Genomic DNA, 22,616 nt, shown 5'->3' on the forward strand with positions numbered 1-22,616 from the left:
AAAAAAAACCCATGGAAAATATGGAAAAAACCATGGAAAAACATGGAAAACACAAACTCCTGGAGCCGTCCCTCAGTGCTCGGCACTGACACCTCCAAAACTACCAGGAAACACAGAAAAATATGGGAAAACATGGAAAACTGTGGGAATGCCACAGAAGAAGCCACGGGAACGCGCGCGTGTCACCCACGGGAGATCCTCAATGGTCAGGGAATTGGGGTGGGGGTCCCCAGGCTGGGGTTGGGGGGTGGGACATGATCCAGGGAGGGAACAGGGGTGGGAGAGACCCCTGGAGACCCCAGAGAGGTGTTGGGGGAAAGCCTCGATGTCCCAGGGATGACTGGGGATTTGGGATTGGGATTTTCAGATTGGGAATTTGGGATTGGGGATTGGGGGTTGGGGACTGGAGGTTGGGGATTTAGGATTGGGATCGGGAATTTGGGATTTGGGATTTGGGATAGGGATTAGGGATTTGGGGTTCGGGATTGGGGATTCGGGATTGGGGATTTGGGATTTGGGACTGGGATTTTGGAATTGCGATTGGGAATTTGGGAATTTGGGATTTTGGATTGGGAATTTGGGATTTTGGATTAGGGATTGGGGATTTGGGATAGATCTTGGGAATTTGGGATTGGGAATTGGGATTGGATTGGGATTGGGACATTGGAATACTGGGATATTGGGACACTGGAATATTGGGACCTTGGGACATTGGGATCTCAGGATACTGGGACACTGGAATATTGGGATATTTGGACATTGGGATCTCTTATGGACCCCAGGGACTGCAAGGAGGGGACAGGGCGGGCAGGAGGAGCCCGCGGGGACCCCAGGAAGGGGTTGGGTATTTGGGTGGGGGTCCCTGCGGGGCTGACCCAGGTTCTGTCGGGCGGCCAGGAAGCGCGCGGGCTCCTTGACGTTGTCGGCGAGCAGGAAGGCGCCCTCCTCGAGCACGTCCAGCAGCATGGTGGCCGTGTGTGCCTGCTCGGAGCCGTTCATGTCCCGCCACGACTCCAGCGCCTCTGGACGCAGCAGGTTGTCCACAGCCTCCACCACGGCCTGTGGGATGGGCAGGGTGGGTGGGGCTGGGACACGCCTTGGGACACACCCAGGGACACACCCAACCCCCACGGGCCTCCACCACGGCCTGTGGGATGGGCGGGGTGGGTGGGGCTGGGACACGCCTTGGGACACACCCAGGGACACACCCAGGGACACACCCAACCCTCACGGGCCTCCACCACAGCCTGCGGGATGGTCAGGGTGGGTGGGGCTGGGACACGCCTTGGGACACACCCTGGGACACACCCAGGGACACATGCAAGGGACAAGCCCATAGAGACACACCCAAATGACACACCCAAATGGACATGCTCAAACGGACACGCCCAAATGCCACGTCCACCCAGGATGGGCCCCGCCCGCTGACACCCATCCCTCAGGTCTCCAGCACTGCCCTGAGTGTGGCCATGTCCAACGCCAGGGACACGCCCACCCAGACAGATCCCGCCCATGGGACATGCCCACCCAGTCAGACCACACCCATGGGACATGTCCTTCCAGGCTCCACCCATCCCCTCTGAGCCCCACCCAGCACAAAACCTCCCTAAAGCCCCAGACCCCATCCATGCTGACCACGCCCATCTCCCAAAGCCCCACCCACCTAACCTCACCCCAAGCCATGCAGACTCCACCCCCTGAATAAACCCCACCCACCAACACAGGCCCCACCCATTTCATGGACCTGTCATTGACACACCCACCCACTCAAGCCCCACCCACAGCCCCACAAGCCCTGCCCACCACACCCTGACCACACCCACACAAGCCCCTCCCACTGCACATGGCCACACCCCTCACCTTGATGTAATCCTTGCAGGTTCGCTCCCGCTTGTGCATCTGGGGGGGGGCAATAAAATGGGGGAGGGGACACCCAGATGAGGGGAGAGGACCCCAAAGCCTGCACTGGGGCACCCCAAAATCCACAACAGGGTCCTCCCAAAATCCAGGAAATAACCCCAAAATCTGGGGCAGAACAACCCCAACATTTGGGGCAAGACTCCCAAATGTGGGGCAGGAAAAGGGGCCTGGCAAAAGTCTGGGCAGGAGCTACCCAAAATTTGGGGCAGAACCCCAAAAATTGGCTAAAACTCTCAAAAATAGGGTTCAGGTTCTGGAGCAGGGGAACCCCAAAATTGGGGCACAGGCATGAGTTCCCCGTTGGTCACTCCACCTTCATCAGAGTGACCCCAAATTCGGGGTTTTGGGGTCTCACCTTGCTGTAGATTTTCCCCTCTGAGTGGGCACAGGTGTGTGCCTGGAGCTGCACATCCAGGACACGCCACGGCTGTGTCCCCATCACTCCCTGCCCCCCCTTTGAGCTGAACCCCAAATCGGGGTTTTGGGGTCCCCCCTGTTCCCCCTGCCCCCCGAGCAGTCTGAACCCCAAACGGGGGTTTTGGGGTTGCGCCTCGTTGCAGTTCTTGCCTGCGACTCCCTCTCCAGCGGGCGCAGCACCTGCGGCTGCACACCCAGGACGCGCCGCCGTGTCCCCGTCACTCCACCTGTCCCCTGCCCATCCCATTGCCCCCCAGCGGTCTGAACCCCAAATCCGGGTTTTGGGGTCGCACCTTGTTGTAGTTTTTCCCGGCTGACTCCCTCTCGAGCGGGCGCAGCGCCTGCAGCTGCGCGTCCAGGATGTCCAGGAGCTGCTCCAGCAGCCGCACGGCCGAGCTGACGTCCCCGGCGAACACCGGGCCCCGCGTGTGCCGCGCCAGCTCCCCCGCGATGGACGCAGCGTTCTCCCCGCTCTTGATCTGCGGGCACCGCGGGTCAGGGGGTCCCTGGTGTCCCCCGGGGGTTCAGGGGGCACTCATGGGTTCTTGATGTCCCCCGGGGGTTCAGGGGGCACCCATGGGTCAGGGGGGTCCCCGGTGTCCCCCGGGGGTTCAGGGGGCACCCATGGGTCCTTGATGTCCCCCGGGGGTTCAGGGGGCACCCATGGGTCAGGGGGGTCCCCGGTGTCCCCCGGGGGGTTCAGGGGGCACCCATGGGTCATGGGGGTCCCTGGTGTCCCCCAGGGGGTTCAGGGGGCACCCATGGGTCAGGGGGGTCCCCAGTGTCCCCCGGGAGGTTCAGGAGGCACCCATGGGTTCCTGATGTCCCCCGGGGGGTTCAGGAGGCACCCATGGGTCATGGGGGTCCCTGATGTCCCCCGGGGGTTCAGGGGGCACCCATGGGTCAGGGAGGGTCCCCGGTGTCCCCCGGGGGGTTCAGGGGCACCCATGGGTCCCCGGTGTCCCCCGGGGGGTTCAGGGGGCACCCATGGGTCAGGGGGGTCCCCGGTGTCCCCCGGGGGGTTCAGGGGGCACCCATGAGTTAGGGGGGTCCCCAATGTCCCCCGGGGGGTTCAGGGGGCACCCATGGGTCAGGGGGGTCCCCGGTGTCCCCCGGGAAGTTCAGGGGGCACCCTTGGGTCAGGGGGTCCCTGGTGTCCCCCTGGGGGTTCAGGGGGGGCAACCGCGGGTTAGTGGGGGTGTCCTGGATATCCCCTGGGGAGTTCGGGGGATCTGGAGGGGGGTTACAGGGGGTCTGAGATGGCACCCATGGGTCAGTGGGGGGGGGGGTCCCCGATATCCCCCAGGGAATCTGGGGGACCCCCTGAATGAGGATCAGCCCCCCCCCCCCCGTGGGGTGAGGATGCTCTGAGGGGTCTCTCAGGGGGTTTGAGGGGGTTACAGGGCGGCTGGGGGGCCCCTGCAGGGGGCTGGGGGTGGAGGGCACCCCGATATTCCCCAGGGGGTTTTGGGGGACCCCTAAGTGGGGATCAGGTGCCTCTGTGGGGTGGGTATGCTCTGAGGGGTCTCTAAGGGGGGGTTGGGAGGTTTTGGGGGGTCTGGGGGGGTTACGGGGGTCTGGGGGGCACACACAAGTGAGGGGGTCTCCCCTAAATCCCCCAGGGGGTTTTGGGGAACCCCCTGAGTGGATCAGGCCCCTCTGTGGGGTGGGGATGCTCTGAGGGGTCTCGGAAGGGCCGTGAGGATTTGGGGGGGCTACAGCAGATCTGGGGGGTCGGCATGGGGGGCACCCTCACATCCTGCAGGGGGTTGGGGAGGGCCGGGGACCCCCTGAGTGGGGAGCAGCCCCTGCCGAGGGAGGGACACCCCAGGACCCTCCAGGGAGGGGTTTGGGGGTCCCAGGGGACCTAGGGGCGTTCCCCAGGGTGGTCCCGGGCACGGGGGGTGGGGTCACTGGGACAGGGAGGGTCCCGAGGTGGGTCCCCAATTCGGGGAGCCCCTGTTCTCAGGGTGTCCCCATTTCTGGGGGTCCCTATTTGGGGGGAGGGGGGGCCTATTTTGGGGTATCCTCATTTGGGGGGATTCCTCATGGTGGGGGTCCCGTTTTGGGCGTATCTGCATTTTAAGGGGTCCCTGCTTGGGGGGTCATCGTCAGAGGGTATCCCCCTTTCTGGGGGTCCCAGTTTTGGGGGGTTTCTGTTTAGGGGTGTCCCCATTTTTGAGGAGTCCCTGTTTTGTCGCTTTCCTGTTTGGGGGTCCCCCCTTTGGCTCGGTCCCAGTTTTGGGGTCCCCCGGTACCTTCTGGGCCACCTGGTTGACCCAGGGGCTGGTGCAGTTGCTCAGGTCGGGCCCGCGGGGGTTCCACACCCCCAGCCCCAGCAGGCACTGGAAGGAGGCGATGCCTAGGGGGCACAGGGGGGCTCAGGGGGACCCCACATCTCCTGAATCCCCCAGTGCCCCCTCCCCACCCCACAGAATCCCCACCCCCAGGTCCAGCAGGCACCGGGAGGGGGTGATGTCTGGGGGAGGTGATATCTGTCCCCCCAGTCCTCACAGTCCCACCCCAGTCCCCCCAATCCCCCCAATCCCTCCCAGTCCCTCCCAATCCCCCCCAGTCCCTCCAATCCCCCCAATCCCTCCCAGTCTCTCCCAGTCCCCCCCCCAGTTCTCCCAGTCCCCCCATTCCCCCCAATCCCTCCCAGTTCTCCCCAGTCCACCCTGTCCCCCATATCCCTCAGTTCCCCCAGTCCACCCAGTCCCTCCCAATCCCCCCCCCATTTCCCCCAGCCCCCAATCCCCCTCAGTTCCCTGATTCCCCCCAATCCTCCCAATCCCCCACAATCCTCCCCAGTTTCCCCAGTTCCCGCAGTCCCCCCAATTCCCCCCATTCCCCCAATCCCCCCAAACCCCCTACTCCCCCCAGTCCCTCAATCCCCCCCACTCCCCCCCAGTCCCTCAATCCCTCCCACTCCCCCCAATCCCCCCCACTCCCCCCCAGTCCCTCAATCCCCCCCATTCCCCCCAATCCCCCCAATCCCCCCACTCCCCCCATTCCCCCCAGTCCCCCCAGCTCACCTCGGGTCCCTTTGGGGCAGGGTCTCTCCACGAGCGCCCCCTGCTGGGCCGCGGGCCATTGCACCCTGCGCACCTCCCGCGCCTCGCACAGGCGCCCCCCGCCCCCCCCCGGGGCCCCCCCCGGGCCCCCCCGGGCCCGCGCCCCCCCCAGCTCCCCCGCCCGAGCCCCCCCCGGACCCCCCCGGCGGGCGGCGGGAGGCGGAAGGGGGAGGGGGCGGCGCCCCCGGGCCGCTGTTGGGGGGTCCCGGGGACCCTCCCGGGGTGGCGGCGCTGTGCGCGGGGCCCGGGGGGGGTCCCGGGGGGGGCCCGGGCCGGGGGGTGAGGGGGCCCCGGCGAGCCGTGGGGGTGGGGTACGGGGGGGCGGCGGAGCTGGGGGGGGCCGTGGGGTGAGGGGGGGCGGCGCTGGGCTGCTCCGTCGTCACCGGACCTTAGGGGGGAGAAAAAGGGGGAGGGTCAGGGTCTGGGGGACCCCCCTGACCCCCCCAAGGGGTTCCCTCCGGCCGATCGGGGGAGGGGCTGATGGCCCCCCCAAAGTGACCCCGGACACCCCCAGGGACTGGGGCACAGCGAGACCCCCAAAATCAACCTGGAGGTGCCCCCGAGCACTTGGGGGGTCCTCCCAAAGTGACCCCAGACCCCACCCACGGGGTCCCCCCAGAGTAAACTGGGGCACCTCCAGAGCAAACTGGGACCCCGAGGGCCCCCCACCTCGCACTTCGGGGACCCCCAAAATCCCCGTGCTGCCTGGGGTTGCACCCCAAAGTTCACCTGGACCCCCCCAAAGTGAACTGGGACACCCCCAAAGTAAACCCCGACCCCCTGGGCTGCCCCCAGCTAGGTGGGGGTGACACCCCAAAAACTAAACTGGAACCCCAGAACACCAGGAGGGCCCCCAGAAAAAACCAGAGCTCCCCAAAACACCTGGGGGTCCTTCTGGGACCGGGGGCTGCACCCCCAAAGTGAACTGGGACCCCCAGGGCTCCCCCCACACATTTGGGGCTCCCTGTGGGCATTGGGGGTGCACCCCCAAGGTGAATTGGCCCCTCACAACTTGCAGGGGCTCCCCTGAAGTACCTCAGGTTGTACCCCCAAAATAATCTGGGACCCCCAGGGCCCTCCCCAAGCACCTGGGGCTCCCTTCAGGTACCTGAGGCTGGACCCCCAAGGTAAACCAGGACCCCCAAGGGTCCCTCTAAAAATCTGGGGCTCCCCCTAAGTACCAGACACTGAACCCCCAAAGCAAACCAGGACTCACAGGGCTCCCCCAGAAATAAGCTGGGACCCCCAGGGCTCCCCCCACAGCAAACCGGGACCCCCCGGGCTCCCCCCCAAACAAATGGAGACCCCCCGGACTGCCCTCAGATATTTGGGGCTGCACCCCCAAAATAAACCGGGACCCCCAGGGCTCCCCTAAAGCAAACCAGGACCTCCAGTGCCCCCCCCACAGCAAACTGGGACCCCCAGGGCTCCCCCAAAATAAACCGGGACCCCCAGGGCTCCTCCTGGCCCCAGGCGCTCCCCCCAAGGCATCTCTCCAGCTCTCCCCCAGCCCCCCGGCCGCATCCCAAACCCCCCACCCCAAATCCGCGCCCCCTCCCCGCTGACCGTCGCCGTCCAGGGGCGCGAAGTCGAGGCCGTAGCGCAGCAGGAAGTGGTTGTTCCACACGTACAGCTGGTTGTCGCGGGGGTTGTAGCCCACCGAGGCCACGAACTGGTACGGGTTGGGGAAGGGCAGCGCCAGCGCCGAGCCGCGCCCGCGCCGCGTGTCGAAGGCGTAGACCAGCGCGTTGCCCAGGTGCTCCGTGTCGTCGTCCAGGTAAACGCTGCGCACCACGTAGAGCACCCCGCAGGCCATGAAGGCGTCCGAGGCCGCCCGCTTGGCGTAGCCGGTCTCCCAGGTGCCCTCCAGGCGCAGCGTGTAGGGGTTCAGCTGGCTCACCACCAGCCGCCCGCCGTTGCCCTCGGTGGCGTAGATGACCCAGAGCCCCTCCTCGTCCACCGCCAGGTCGATGTCGGTCTTGCCGCCCCAGCGATAAGGCGACGTGTCGTGATAGTTGGCGGCGCCCACCACGGTCTCGCCGCTCTTGATGCGGGTGCGCAGGTCGTACTTGACGATGCTGCGGGTGCGCTCCTTGTTGTAGAACACGGCGCCGTCGTACACCACGAAGCCGGTGCCGTCGGCGCGGTGCGGGAGCCGGTGCGTGGCCGCGGGCCGGGCGCCCACCAGGTCGGCCCAGGAGGCATACTCGGTGAGCGTGTCGGTGCGGTACGGCACCCAGGGCAGCACGTAGAGCCGGTCCCCCGACTGCAGCGGGTCCCGGCACCAGCCGCCCGCCTGGTGCGGAGACTCGTGCGTGGACAGCGCCGGCCCCACGCGCTGCGGCACCCCCGGGCAGACGAAAACTGCGGGGGGACACGGGGAGGGAGGGACGGACAGGGGGACACGGGGAAGGACAGGGGGACACGGGGAGGGACAGGGGGACACGGGAGGGACAGACAGAGGGACACGGGGAGGGACAGACAGAGGGACACGGGGAGGGACAGGGGGACACGGGGAGAGAGAGGGAGAGGGACAGACAGAGGGACACGGGGAGGGACAGGGGGACACGGGGAGGAACAGACAGAGGGACACGGGGAGGGACAGACAGAGGTACATGGGGAGGAACAGAGGGACACGGGGACACGGGAAGGGACAGACAGAGGGACATGGGGAGGAACAGAGGGACACGGGGACACGGGAAGGGACAGACAGAGGGACATGGGGAGAGTGGGGACAGACACGGGGAGAGTGAGGGGACAGACAGAAGGACATGGGGAGGGTGGAGACAGACAGGGGAACACGAGTGGTTTGTGGGACAGGCGTACAGCGGGACATGGATTGGGATGAGGGACATGGGAGGGATGGGGACCGGGGATGGATGGGGGAGGGACACGGGGACAGACACACGGACACAGGGATGGAGGAGGGACGGGGGAATGGGTTTGGGGACAGACACAGGGACACAGGGATGGAGGAGGGACGGGGGAATGGGTTTGGGGACAGACACAGAGACACAGGGATGGAGGAGGAACGGGGGAATGGATTTGGGGACAGACGGGGGAAGGAGAGGGGACAGGAGGACGGGGATGGGGACAGACATGGGGACACGGAGATGGATGGACGGGGGACATGGGGATGGGTGGAGGGACAGACGCAGGGACAGAGTGACAGACACGGACAGATGGGGGACACGGATGATGGCGGTCACGGGGACAGATGGATGGAAGAAGAGGGGACAGACACGGGGACACGGGGATGGACACAGAGGACAGGGATGGACGTGGGGAGACAGGCATGGGGACAGGGGACAGACGGACACGGTGACAGGCATGGGGACACAGCGGTGGAGGTGGGGGCAGTGGGGACACGGGGGACGGAGGGACGGCAAGGGGGTGACAGTGGGGGGTGGCAATGAGGGGGTGGCAGTGAGGGGACAGAAGGGGGATGGGGACACGGGGAGGACATGAGGGGACACGGAGGGGACACAGGGGGACAGCGAGAAGAGGAGAGAAAAGAGAAGCGTTTCATCAGCGACTGGGGGGTCCCACGGGGGGGCTGGGGGGGACCCCAACCCTGGGGGAATTTTGGGGACCCGGGGGAGGGAACGGGACACGGGGGAGGGGGGGAGGGGTCCCTTATCCGGGGAGGGGACAGAGGGGAGGGGACAGAATGGAGGGGGTTGGGGGGGGACGACACCCCGACTGTCCTCCGGCAGTGGCGAGAAGGGGGGGCCATGCCCCCCCCCGCGAACCCCGGACCCCCTTTTATGGGGGGGGGGGGGCGGCACCCTGAGGGGGGAGGGGCAGATCTCCTTGGGGGGAGCCCTAAAACGGGGGGGCTCAAATCGGGGGGGCGCTAAAAGGGGGGGGCTCTTCCCCTCCCCCCCCGGGCCCACAGCCAGGGACGATCGAGCGCGACGGAGACACGGGGGGAGGGGCGGGGCTCGGGGGGGTCCCCCCGGTACGGGGGGGGTTGGGGGGGACCCCCCCGGTTTTGGGGTGCGGGGGGAGTTTGGGGGGGTCGCGCGTGGTCCCAATGTCCGGCGCCGGCTGCAGAGAGGCTGGGGGAGAGAAACGGGGGGGTTAGAGCTGCGGGAGAGAAGGGGGGGACACGGGGGGGGGACACGGGGGGGACACGGGGGGACCCCCAGAGCAGAGACCACCCCAAAACCCAACCCCCCTCCCCCCGCCCCTCCCCCCAGGGTCTCTGCGCCGGGGGGGGATGGGGCCCCCCTTGGGGGCAGGGCCAGGCTGGGACCCCCGGGGGACACCGCGGTCCCCCCGCCCCCCGCAGTGTCAGCCCCCCAAAAGGGACCCCCGGTTGGGGTCCCGCCCCCCAGCCTGGCCCCGCCCCCTCAGCCTGGCCCCGCCCCCCGCCCGGGGCGCGGCAGGAGGGGGAGGGGCCGTGACGCACACGCGTGTGCGGGGTTGCACATGTGCACACAGGTGTGAGCACAGGTGAACACAGGCGTGAGCACAGGTGTGCAAAGCTGAGCACAGATATGCACAGGTGTGAACACACAGGTGTGAACACACAGGTGTGAGCACAGGTGTGAGCACAGGTGTGAGCACAGGTGTGCAAAGCTGAGCACAGATATGCACAGGTGTGAACACACAGGTGTGAACACACAGGTGTGAGCACAGGTGTGCAAACTGAGCACAGATATGCACAGGTGTGAACACACAGGTGTGAACACACAGGTGTGAGCACAGGTGTGCAAAGCTGAGCACAGATATGCACAGGTGTGAACACACAGGTGTGAGCACAGGTGTGCAAAGCTGAGCACAGATGTGCTCGTGTGTGCACATGTGAACAGGTGTGAACACACCCACCTCTGTTCTAGGGGTGCACACACCTGTGCAGTCAGACATACCTGTACATACCTGTGCACTCACACACACCTGTGCAGCCACACGCACACCTGTGTGAGCCCATTTGCACGTGCGTGGGGGCACATGTTCACCTGGCCGTGCGTTTGCATGGCAGATTGTGGGGGTGTGTGCACAGGTGTGAGCACAGGTGTGAGCACAGGTATGCCCTCACGTTTGAGCACAGGTGTGTTCAGGCAGCAGCACATTTGCACACTCAGGTGTGGCTGCTCAGGTGTGCGACAGCAGCTCCACCTGCGTCAGTCTGTGTTCACACCTGTGGCCGTTACTTGTCCATGCTGACATGTGTGTGTCAGTTACACCTGCCCAGGTGTGTCACTGTCACACCTGCCCAGGTGTGTCCCTGTCACACCTTCCTGAGTGCTTGTGGTCACACAGGTCTGTCACTGTCACGCCGGGGCAGGTGCATGTCATTGTTAAACCTGCGCAGGTGTGTGTTCCTTTCACACCTGCCCAGGTGTGTGTCCCTGTCACACCTGGCCAGGTGCGTGCGCTGCCCCACCTGTGCCCCGTCGCACACGCGTGTGCAGGGGGACGCGGGGGCTGCGTGTGCAGGGGGCACACCTGGACGTGCAGCTGGATGCAGGTGTGCATGAGCACCTGTGAGCGCACAGCCCCAGGTGTGCACAGCTCAGGTGTGCTCAGGTGTGCACAGCCCCAGATGTGCTCAGGCACAGATGTGCCCAAGGATCCAGGTGTGCACAAGGCACAGGTGTTCACAGGTGTGCCCAGGTGTGCACAGCCCAGGTATGCACAAGAATCCAGGTGAGCCCATCCAGGTGCACCCAGGTGTGCCCATCCAGGTGTGCACATCCAGGTGTGCACAAGGATCCATGTGAGCCCATCCAGGTGTGCCCATCCAGGTGAGTTCATCCAGGTTGTGCACAAGGATCCAGGTGAGCCCATCCAGGTGAGCCCATCCAGGTGAGCCCATCCAGGTGTGCCCAAGGATCCAGGTGAGCCCATCCAGGTGTGCCCATCCAGGTGAGCCCATCCAGGTGTGCACAAGGATCCAGGTGTGCACAAGGATCCAGGTGAGCCCATCCAGGTGTGCCGGCCCAGCCGTGCCGCAGCCCCCGCGCTGCCCTGGGGGTTTTGGGGGGTCGGGGGTCCCCGGGAGGGTGGGGGAGGGGAGACTCACAGGCTCGGGGGGGCCCCGCGGTCCGGGGGGGCTGGGCCGGGCCCTGCGGGAGGAGGAGGAGGAGAGAGACACGTTAGGCCCCACCCCCCGCTCCGGCACCTGTGGGAAGAAGCCGCGGCCCCGCCCCGGCCCCGCCCACACCTGCGCAGGCCCCATCCACGCCTGCCCGCAAGCCCCGCCTCTCCCGGCCACGCCCTCCCCGGTCACCTCCCCACCCCCCCCCTTCCCGCAGGACGGGACAGACGGACACGGGGGCGACGCCCTGGCTGTGACCCCTGAGTGACCCCTGAGTGACCCCTGATGACCCTGAACTGACCCCTGAGTGACCCCAAACTGACCCTGAGTGACCCCAAAGTGACCCTGAACTGACCCTGAGTGACCCCAAAGTGACCCTGAGTGACCCCTGAGTGACCCCTGAGTGACCCTGAACTGACCCTGAACTGACCCTAAGTGACCCTGAACTGACCCTGAAGTGACCCCTGATGACCCTGAACTGACCCCTGAGTGACCCCAAACTGACCCTGAGTGACCCCAAAGTGACCCTGAGTGACCCCTGAGTGACCCCAAACTGACCCTGACTGACCCCGAGTGACCCCGAACTGACCCTGACTGACCCCTGAGTGACCCCAAATTGACCCTGAGTGACCCTGAACTGACCCTGAGTGACCCCTGATGACCCTGAACTGACCCCTGAGTGACCTCAAACTGACCCTGAGTGACCCCAAAGTGACCCTGAGTGACCTCTGAGTGACCCTGAACTGACCCTGAGTGACCCCAAATTGACCCTGAGTGACCCTGAACTGACCCTGAGTGACCCCTGATGACCCTGAACTGACCCCTGAGTGACCCCAAACTGACCCCGAGTGACCCCAAAGTGACCCTGAGTGACCCCGAGTGACCCCAAACTGACCCTGACTGACCCCGAGTGACCCCGAACTGACCCTGACTGACCCCTGAGTGACCTTGGCTGACCTTGGCTGACCCCAACTGACCCCGAATTGCCCCCAACTGACCCCAACTGCCCAAAACTGCCCGCGACTGACCTTTACTGACCCCAGCACTGCCCCGGCCCCCCCGAGCTGCCCCCCCAGGGATTTTTTTGGGGGCTGTTTTTGGGGGGCTCTTTGATTTGGGAGCCGGGGGGGGAGCGGGGGGGGGTCCCAGGGCTCCCCCTCCCCCCCCATTTGGGGGGGATGACCTGAGGGGGGAGGGGCCCCCAAACTCTGGGGGTCCCCGTGAGTGGGTGGGGACACCTCGGGGGGGTCCCCGAAGGTTTGGGGGTCCCCAGGGTCCCTCAAGGGGAGTCCCGGGGGGTCTGGGGGGGTCCTGGGGGGGCTCAGGGCACCTTGGGGGGTCCTAGGGGTCCTGGGGACCCCCGAGGGGACACAGGGGGTCTGGGGGCCCCCCCACATTTAGTGAGAGCTAATTAAGGGTGGGGTGGCACTGACCCCCCCCCGTGGTGTTGGGCACCTGGGGGGGAGGGGAGGGGAAACAAGGGGGGGGGAGGGGAAAGGGGGGAGGGGGCAAGGGGGAGTTGGGGGAGGTGGGGAGGATTTGGGGGTTAAGGATCAGGGGATGGGGGAGGGGGGCAGGAAGAATTTGGGGGGGGCAGGGGAGGAGGGGGGAGGGGGCAGAGGGAATTTGGGGTGCGGGGGGGAGGGGCAGGATTTGGGGTGAGGGAGGGGATTTTGGGGTGCAGGATGGACAGGGGGCAGGATTTGGGGTGAGGGAAGGGATTTTGGGGTGCAGGATGGACGGGGGGCAGGATTTGGGGTGAGGGTCAGCGGGGAGGGGTCAGGATTTGGGGTCACTCTGGAGGATTTTGGGGTGTGGGGGCGGGGGGATGGATTTGGGGGGGATTTTGGGGTGCAGGAGCACGGGGTGGGGCAAGGCGGTATTGGGGGGGTCGGAGGAGTTTGGGGGGGTCTGGGATGGGTTTGGGGGTTCAGGGGTGAGGGATGGGGTTTTGGGATGGGTTGGGGGGTCCGGGAAGTTTTAAGGGGCTCTGGGGAGGGTCGAGAGGATTTTGGGGGGTCGGGGGGGGGGTCGGGAGGGTTTTGGGGTCTCTGGGGGGGTCGGGAGGGTTTTGGGGTGTGGGGGGGTCGGGGGGGCCGGAGCGGGGGGTCCGTGTTACCTTTTTGTTCCACTTCTATTTTTAGCACCGGAAGAAAAGGCGGGAGAGAGCAGGGGGGAGGGGCGGGGGGGGGAGGGGGTGCAGGGGGGAGGGGAGGGGAGGGGGGGAAGGGTCACACGGGCAGGGGGAGGGGACGGGAGGGGAGGGGAGGGGGAGGGGCAAGAGAGGAGACAAAGAGAAAAGAGATTAAACGGCTCCGGCCCCCCCAGCCCGGGGGGACCCCAAAACCCCCCGGGACCCCAGACCCTGCGGGGGGAGGGGCAGCGGCACCCGCGTGGGACCGGGACCGACACACGGACACGGGATGGACACACGGACACGGGATGGACATGGGATGGACGCATGGACAGATGGACATGGCATGGACACACGGACAGGGGATGGACACACAGACAAGGGATGGACACATGGACACACGATGGACATAGGGACATGGGACGGACAAGGGGATGGACATAGGGATGGACACACAGACACAAGGATGGACACAGGATGGACAGATGGACTTTGGGATGGATGAGGGGATGGACAGATGGACACGGGATGGACACATGGACAGATGGACATGAGGATGGGCAGACAGACACGGGATGGACACATAGACAGATGGGCAGATGGACATGGGATGGACAGATGGACAAGGGATGGACACACGGACACACGATGGACATAGGGACATGGGACGGACAAGGGGATGGACATAGGGATGGACACACAGACACAAGGATGGACACAGGATGGACAGATGGACATGGGGATGGACATGGGGATGGACATATGGACACAGGGACGGACAGAGGAACAAAGGGGACACTGACGGACAGAGAGGTGGATGGACGGATGGACATCAGGATGGGCAGGAGGACAGACAGAGGGATGGCAAAGAGCTGGACAGAGGGACGGGGACAGAGGGACAGAGGGACAGAAACGGGGAGAAGTCAGTGGGGGGCAGGATGGACAGAGGGAGCCATGGAGGGACAGATGGACGGACACGGAGGGGGGTGGATGGGCACGGCCTGGCTGGGGTACACGGACAGACGGACACGGCAACAGACGGACACAGGGACAGACGGACAGATGGACGCACAGACGTGGCGCAGGGCTCCCCTCCCCCGCACTCCTGAGCCCCTCGGGGGGGTCGGACCCCCCGCCCCTCCCCCCTAGCCCTGGAGGGAGAGAGAGAGAGAGAGAGAGAGAGAGAGAGACGGCGATGGGGGAGGGGCGGCCGGGGGGGGAGGGGCGGCCGGGCTCCGGCTCGCGGGGGCCGGGGGTCCCTCGGCCCCGCCCGCGGCGTCACCTGCAAAGGAAAGAGGCGGCCCCGCCCCTCCCCCACCCCCCGGAGCCCAAACCTCCCCTCCCCCCTACGGCACCGGCAGGGACCGCGTGGGCTGAGTGTGAGCTCTGAGTGTGCTCTGAGTGTGCTCCGAGTGTGCCCGGAGTGTGAGCCCTGAGTGTGCCCGGAGTGTGAGCTCTGAGTGTGCTCTGAGTGTGCTCCGAGTGTGCCCGGAGTGTGAGCTCTGAGTGTGAGCTGAGTGTGCCCGGAGTGTGAGCTCTGAGTGTGCTCTGAGTGTGAGCTGAGTGTGAGCTCTGAGTGTGCTCTGAGTGTGCCCGGAGTGTGAGCTCTGAGTGTGAGCTGAGTGTGCCCGGAGTGTGAGCTCTGAGTGTGCTCCGAGTGTGCTCTGAGTGTGCCCGGAGTGTGAGCTCTGAGTGTGCTCTGAGTGTGCCCGGAGTGTGAGCTCTGAGTGTGAGCTGAGTGTGCTCCGAGTGTGCCCGGAGTGTGAGCTCTGAGTGTGCTCTGAGTGTGCTCTGAGTGTGCCCGGAGTGTGAGCTCTGAGTGTGAGCTGAGTGTGCTCCGAGTATGCCCTGAGTGTGAGCTATGAGTGTGCTCTGAGTGTGAGCTCTGAGTGTGAGCTCTGAGTGTGCTCTGAGTGTGCCCGGAGTGTGAGCTCTGAGTGTGAACTGAGTGTGCTCCGAGTATGCCCTGAGTGTGAGCTATGAGTGTGCTCTGAGTGTGAGCTCTGAGTGTGAGCTCTGAGTGTGCTCTGAGTGTGCCCGGAGTGTGAGCTCTGAGTGTGCTCTGAGTGTGCCCGGAGTGTGAGCTCTGAGTGTGCTCTGAGTGTGCCCGGAGTGTGAGCTCTGAGTGTGAGCTGAGTGTGCTCCGAGTATGCCCTGAGTGTGAGCTATGAGTGTGCTCTGAGTGTGAGCTCTGAGTGTGAGCTCTGAGTGTGCTCTGAGTGTGCCCGGAGTGTGAGCTCTGAGTGTGAACTGAGTGTGCGCTCTGAGTGTGAGCTCTGAGTGTGCTCTGAGTGTGCCCGGAGTGTGAGCTCTGAGTGTGAACTGAGTGTGCTCCGAGTATGCCCTGAGTGTGCTCTGAGTGTGCTCCGACTGTGCTCTGAGTGAACACGGAGTGTGCCCTGAGTGTGCATGGAGTGTGCTCTGAGTGTGAGCTCTGAGTGTGAGCTCAGTGTGAGCTCTGAGTGTGAGCTTTAAGTGTACCCTGAGTGTGCTCCGAGTGTGCTCTGAGTGTACTCTGAGTGTTCAGGGAGTGTTCTCTGAGTGTGAGCTCTGAGTGTGCTCTGAGTGTGCCCAGAGTGTGCACGGAGTGTGCTCTGTGTGCTCTGAGTGTGAGCTCTAAGTGTACCCTGAGTGTGCTCTGTGTGCTGAGTGTGCTCTGAGTGTGAGCTGAGTCTGAGCTCTGAGTGTGAGCTGTGTGAGCTCTGAGTGTGCCCTGAGTGTGCCCGGAGTGTGCTCTGAGTGTGAGCTGAGTGTGCTCTCAGTGTGAGCTCTGAGTGTGCCCTGAGTGTGCCCTGAGTGTGAGCACTGAGTGTGAGCTGAGTGTGCTCTGAATGTGAGCTGAGTGTGCCCTGAGTGTGAGCTCTGAGTGTGAGCTCTGAGTGTGAACTCTGAGTGTGCTCTGAATGTAAGCTTAGTGTGCCCTGAGTGTCAGCTGAGCGTGGCCTGAGTGTGAGCTCTGAGTGTAAGCTGAGTGTGCCCTGAGTGTGCTCTGAGTGTGCTCTGAGTGTAAGCTGAGTGTAAGCTGAGTGTAAGCTGAGTGTGCTCTCAGTGTGAGCTCTGAGTGTGACCCGAGTGTGCCCTGAGTGTGACCCGAGTGTGCCCTGAGTGTGAGCTGAGTGTGAGCTCTGAGTGTGCCCTGAGTGTTCTGGCCTGCGGTCAGTGCATGCCCGGTGTGTAATTAGCATGTGTTTAATGAGTAATTAGCGTGTGGTAACGTGTCCCATGTGTGTCCAGGTGAGTTTGACGTGCACCACCTGCTGCACCTGGTGTGGATTGAGTGTGTGAGGTTTGGTGTGTCCTGAGCGAGTCCAGGTGCGCCCAGGTGTGTCCCAGGTGTGTCCTGAGCGAGTCCAGGTGTGCCCAGGTGTGTCCTGAGCGAGTCCAGGTGTGCCCAGGTGTGTCCCAGGTGTGTCCTGAGCGAGTCCAGGTGTGTCCCAGGTGAGTCCTGCACGTGTCCAGGTGTGCCCAGGTGTGTTCCAGGTGTGTCCTGAGCGAGTCCAGGTGTGCCCAGATGCGTCCCAGGTGTGTCCTGAGCGAGTCCAGGTGTGTCCCAGGTGTGTCCTGCACGTGTCCAGGTGTGCCCATGTGTGTCCCAGGTCTGCCCAGGTGTGTCCTGCACATGTCCAGGTGTGTCCCAGGGGTGTCCACGTGTGCCCAGGTGTGTTCCAGGGCTGTCCACGTGTGCCCTGGGTGTGCTCAGGTGTGCTCAGGTGTGTCTGCCACACTTTGCGCACACACCAGGTGAGAGTTTAGCCTGCACAGGTGTGTGCTTGGCATGTCCTCAGCCTGCCCAGGTGAGTTTAACACGTGCCCTCCTGCACACCAGGTGTGCATTGAATGTGCAAGGTGTGCACTTAGCATGTCCTAAGCATGCACAGGTGTGTGCAGAAGGCTCTCAGGTGTGTTCAGCATGTGCTTAGCATGCACAGGTGTGTCCAGGTGTTGATCATGTCCTTGGAACACCTTCAGTGTGTTCAGGGACCTTCAACTCACACCAGGTGTGTCCTTGGCATGTGCAGGTGTGAGCTGGGCGTGCCCTGAGCGTGCCTAGGTGTGTTCTACCCACGCCAGGTGTGCATTGGCACACACAGGTGTGTGACTGCCCCGCCCTGAACACCAGGTGTGCGTTGGCACAAACAGGTGTGTGCTGGGTGTGTCCCATGCATGCCCAGGTGTGTTCAACCCACACCAGGTGTGCATTGGCACGTGCAGGTGTGAGCTGTGTGTGCCCTGAGCACGCCCAGGTGTGTTCAACCCATGCCAGGTGTGTGTTTAGCACACAAATCACATACTCAGGTGTTCAACATGTCCTTAGGATGTCCAGGTGTGTTCACCTGCCCAGATGTGTTTATTTATCCAGGTGTATTACCCACTCCAGGGCTTTACCTGCCCAGGTGTGTTTACCTGCCCAGGTGTGTGTTGACCTGCCCAGGTGTATTTACCTGTCTGGGTGTGTTTCCCTGCCCAGGTCTGTTTACCCATCCAGGTGTGTTTACCTGCCCAGGTGAGGGCTAGGCTCCCACAGCCCCAGGGCTGGCACCAGGTGTGGTTGTGCCGCGTTCCTTCTGCAGTTTTGGTACATTTTGGGCCTGGTTTCGGTGCGGTTTTGGTGCGGTTTTTGCAGGGTTTTGGTGTGGTTTTGGTGTGGGTTTTGCCATGGTTTTGGTGTGGGTCTTGCCATGGTTTTGGTGTGGTTTTTGCCCTGATTTTGGCCATGTCTTGGCCAAGTTTTTGCCATGGTTTTGGCCATGATTTTGGTGGTGTTTTGGTGGGGTTTCGGTGGGGTTTTGGTGTGGTTTTTGCATGTTTTTGCTGTGGTTTTTGCCCTGGTTTTGGCCATGGTTTTGGTGTCGTTTTGCAGTGGTTTTGGTGTGGTTTTGGTGTGGGTTTGCGTGTTTTTGCCGTGGTTTTTGCCCTGGTTTTGGCCGTGCTTTTGGTGTTGTTTTGCCATGGTTTTGGTGTGGTTTTGGTGTGGGTTTTGCGTGTTTTTGCCATGGTTTTTGCCCTGGTTTTGGCCATGATTTTGGTGTTGTTTTGCTGTGGTTTTGGTGTGGTTTTGGTGTGGGTTTTGCATGTTTTTGCCATGGTTTTTGCCCTGGTTTTGGCCGTGGTTTTGGTGTTGTTTTGCTGTAGTTTTTGCATATTTCTGCCACGGTTTTGGTGTGGTTTTACAACATTTTTGCCATGGTTTTTGCCATGGTTTTGGTGTCATTTTGCCGTGGTTTTGGTGTGAGTTTTGCGTGTTTTTGGTGTGGTTTTCACCATGGTTTTGACCGTGGTTTTGGTATTGTTTTGCCGTGGGTTTGCCCTGGTTTTGGTGTGGGTTTTGCATGTTTTTGCCATGGTTTTTGCCCTGGTTTTGGCCGTGGTTTTGGTGTCGTTTTGCCGTGGTTTTGGTGTGGGTTTTGCGTGTTTTTGCCACGGTTTTTGCCATGGTTTTGGCCGTGTTTTAGGTGTTGTTTTGCTGTGGTTTTTGCATATTCCTGCCATGGTTTTGGTGCAGTTTTACAACATTTTTGCCATGGTTTTGGTGTTGTTTTGCCGTGGTTTTGGTGTGGTTTTGGTGTGGGTTTTGCGTGTTTTTGCCATGGTTTTTGCCATGGTTTTGGCTGTGTTTTAGGTGTTGTTTTGCTGTGGTTTTTGCATATTCCTGCCATGGTTTTGGTGAGGTTTTACCATGTTTTTGCCATGGTTTTCATTGGTTTTTGCATGTTCCTGCCATGTTCCTGCCATGGTTTTACTGTGGTTTTGCCATGGTTTTCACGAGGCTTTTCAGTGATTTTGGTGTGTTTTTCCCGTGTTCCTGACATGGTTTTTATGTGGTTTTGGCCGTGTTTTTGCCCTGCTGCTGCCGTGATTTTGCCATGGTTTCCATGTGGTTTTGAGTGTTTTTGACCATGTTTTTGCTGTGGTTTTGCCCTGTCCCTGCCATGTTCCTGCCGTGGTTTTTGCGTGTTTTTGCCATGGTTTTTGGCCATGTTTTTGCCATGTTCCTGCCATGTTTGTGTTGTGTCCCTGCCGTATTTTTAGCGTTTTTTTGGCCATGCTTTTGCCGTGTTCCTGCCCTGTTCCTGCCATGTCCAGCCATGTTTTTTGTGTGCTTTTGCCATGGTTTTTGGCCATGTTTTTGCCCTGTTCCTGCCATGGTTTTGGCGTGTTTTTTGCCGTGGTTTTTGGCCATGTTTTTGGTGTGGGTTTGGTGTGTTTTTCGCACGTCCCTGACGCATTCCTGCTGTGTTTTTGCTGTGTTTTTTGCATGGTTTTGGCCATGTTTTTGCCATGTCCCTGACGTGTTCCTGCCCTGTTTTTGCCATGTTTTTTGGCCATGTTTTTGCCACGTCCCTGACGTGTTCCTGCCATGTTTTTGCCATGATTTTTGGCCATGTTTTTGCCATGTCCTGCCGTGTTCCTGCCCTGTTTTTGCCATGGTTTTTGGCCATGCTTTTGCCATGTCCCTGACGTGTTCCTGCCCTGTTTTTGCCATGGTTTTTGGCCATGCTTTTGCCATGTCCCTGACGTGTTCCTGCCCTGTTTTTGCTGTGTTTTCTGCGTGGTTTTGGCCATGTTTTTGCTGTGTCCCTGCCGTGTCCCTGTGCCCGTGGCGTGTCCCGGGGCCGGTGCCGTGTCCGGCCCTCTCCGGCCCTGTCCGGCCATTCCCTTGGGCGGCTCCGGCGGCGGCTGCAAAGCAAAGCTGGGGGAGGGGCCGGGGGTGTTTTGGGGGTCCCGCGACGGTGCCTGGGGAGAGATGGGGTCATCCCAACCCCCCGGGACCCCCTGGTCACCACAGAGCCCCCCTGGGGGTTGGGGGTCACGGTGCCCACACTGGGACGGACATGGGGGGTCACAGCCCGGCCTGGGGGGACAAACGCGATACGGGGGGACCCCGAGGGGCACAAACCCCCTCCCCCCACACCTGGCGGCTCCCTGAGACCCCCCCAATCCCACCCCACCCCACCAAAGGTGCCTGGGTGCCCCTAGGGTTGGGGGCTGGGTGTCCTGGGGGGCTGCAGGGTCCCTGTGGGGTCCCTTGGGTGCTTGGGGCAGGACACGGGCACTGTGGGGTCCCCATGGGTGCTGTGGGGTGGGACACAGGGGCACTGTGGGGTCCCTGCAGGGTCCCTTAGGTGCTGTGGGATGGGACACAGGGGCACTGTGGGGTCCCCATGGGTGCTGTGGGGTGGGACACGGGGGCGGTGTGGGGTCCCCGTGGGGCTCCACGGGTGCTGTGGGGTGGGACACGGAGGCACTGTGGGATCCCTGTGGGGTCCCTTCGGTGCTGTGGGGCAGGACTCCCCAGGTGCACCCTTGGGCACTGTGGGGCTGGGGGGGCACTGTGGTGCAGAGCTGTGGGGCAGCAATCCCTGTGGGGGATGGACGGCACCTCCAGGTACTTGTAGGTGCCAGGACTGGGGGTGCTGTGGGGCTGGACAGTGCAGAGCTGTGGGGCAGGGCTATGGGGCAGGATGGGATCTATGGGGCAGGACAGGATCTATGGGGCAGGATGTGGGGTCACTTACTGTAGGGCACACAGTCGTGCGACACCTCCGGGTATTTGTAGGGGCTGGGACAGGGGTGGCTCAGGGGTGCTGTGGGGCCAAGCTATGAGGCAGGATGGGATCTGTGGGGCAGAACGGGATCTGTGGGGCAGGATGGGATCTATGGGGCAGGATCTATGGGGCAGCACTCACTGTAGGGCACGCAGTCGTACTGCACCTCCGGGTATTTGCAGGGCTGGGACAGGGGTGGCTCTGGGGTGCTGTGGGGCCAGGCTATGGGGCAGGACGGGATCTGTGGGGCAGAACGGGATCTGTGGGGCAGGGCTGTGGGGCAGCACTCACTGTAGGGCACGCAGTCGTACTGCACCTCCAGGTATTTGTAGGTGCCCGGGCAGGGGTCGGGGAAGGCGTCGGAGCCGGCGACCACCACGCACTGAGTGCGGTTATTGCACCTGGGGACACGGGGACATGTCAGAGACAGGGGACACGGGGACACGGCAGGGACGTGGGGGTGACATGGGGAGAGAGCAGGGACACAGGGGACATGGGGACACCGGGGGACACAGCAAGGACATGGGGGACAGGGCAGGGATAAGGCAGGGACACCACGGAGTCACAGCAAGGACATGGCAGGGACAGGGGGACACGGGGATATGGCAGGGACACGGTGGTGACACAGCAGGGACATGGCAGGGACACGGGGGAGATATGGGGGGGACACGGGGGGGACATGGGGTGGACATGTGGGGGACACGGCAGACACAGCGGGCGACATGGGGTCATGTCAGGGACATATCAGGGACACGGGATAGCGGGAACACAGGGACACATCAGGGACATGTCAGGGACCAAGGGACCAGGGGACAGCAGGGGGGACACAGGGGACATGAGGACACAGGACATGAGGAGACATGCGGGGACACAGGACACAAAGGGACACAGACATTGGGGGACGCATGGGGACAGCAGGGACACAGGGGGACAGGGAACATGAGGGGACATGGGGACAGCGAGGGGACAGCAGCAATGTGAGGGACATGGAGACATGGGGCTGGGGACATGGGGACAGCAGGACAGTGGGCACACACAGGACATGGGACATGGGACCAGGGATACGGGACATGAGGGACATGGGGACAGTGGGGACACAGGGCAGGGCACAGGTGTGGCCCTGGCACTTGGGGACACAGGACTCAGGTGCCACTGCCAATGTCCCTGGGGTGGGGGAGGATGCCATGGGGACACAGGGACATCCTCGAGCTGTGCCACCCCCATGCTGTCCCCATGCTCACCCAGGGCCACCCACACCACTTGTCCCTCAGTGTCCCCCCCGTGCCACCTCCACACCTCCAATTGTCCCCAGGTGTCCCCACGTCCTGCCTGTCCCCAGGTCCCCCCCACATCACCACGGGGCCATGTCCCCACGTGTCCCCAAGTCCCCAGTACGTCCCTGCTCCCCCATGTCCCACCCTCCTGTGTGCCTGTCCCCATGTCCCCAGGGTGTCCCCAGGCTGTCTCCAAGGTGTCCC

General features: G+C 63.0%; 1 protein-coding gene across 1 annotated transcript in view; it reads right to left on the minus strand.

Annotated features, from left to right (window-relative positions):
- Positions 1 to 22,616, minus strand: part of LOC132340877 (adhesion G protein-coupled receptor L1-like) — a 45,553-nt gene that overhangs the window by 17,182 nt on the left and 5,755 nt on the right. Inside the window, exons 3-11 of the mRNA XM_059872042.1 lie at positions 21,430 to 21,539; positions 13,577 to 13,591; positions 6,978 to 7,775; positions 5,594 to 5,799; positions 5,373 to 5,523; positions 4,596 to 4,699; positions 2,631 to 2,816; positions 1,861 to 1,899; positions 876 to 1,059 (exon numbers count right to left, since the gene is read on the minus strand). Of these exons, the coding sequence (XP_059728025.1) occupies positions 876 to 1,059; positions 1,861 to 1,899; positions 2,631 to 2,816; positions 4,596 to 4,699; positions 5,373 to 5,523; positions 5,594 to 5,799; positions 6,978 to 7,775; positions 13,577 to 13,591; positions 21,430 to 21,539 (1,793 nt within the window). The remainder of the gene's footprint in view (positions 1 to 875; positions 1,060 to 1,860; positions 1,900 to 2,630; positions 2,817 to 4,595; positions 4,700 to 5,372; positions 5,524 to 5,593; positions 5,800 to 6,977; positions 7,776 to 13,576; positions 13,592 to 21,429; positions 21,540 to 22,616) is intronic.

This window comes from Haemorhous mexicanus, chromosome 34 (assembly GCF_027477595.1).
Source record: "Haemorhous mexicanus isolate bHaeMex1 chromosome 34, bHaeMex1.pri, whole genome shotgun sequence".
Classification (NCBI taxonomy): domain Eukaryota; kingdom Metazoa; phylum Chordata; class Aves; order Passeriformes; family Fringillidae; genus Haemorhous; species Haemorhous mexicanus.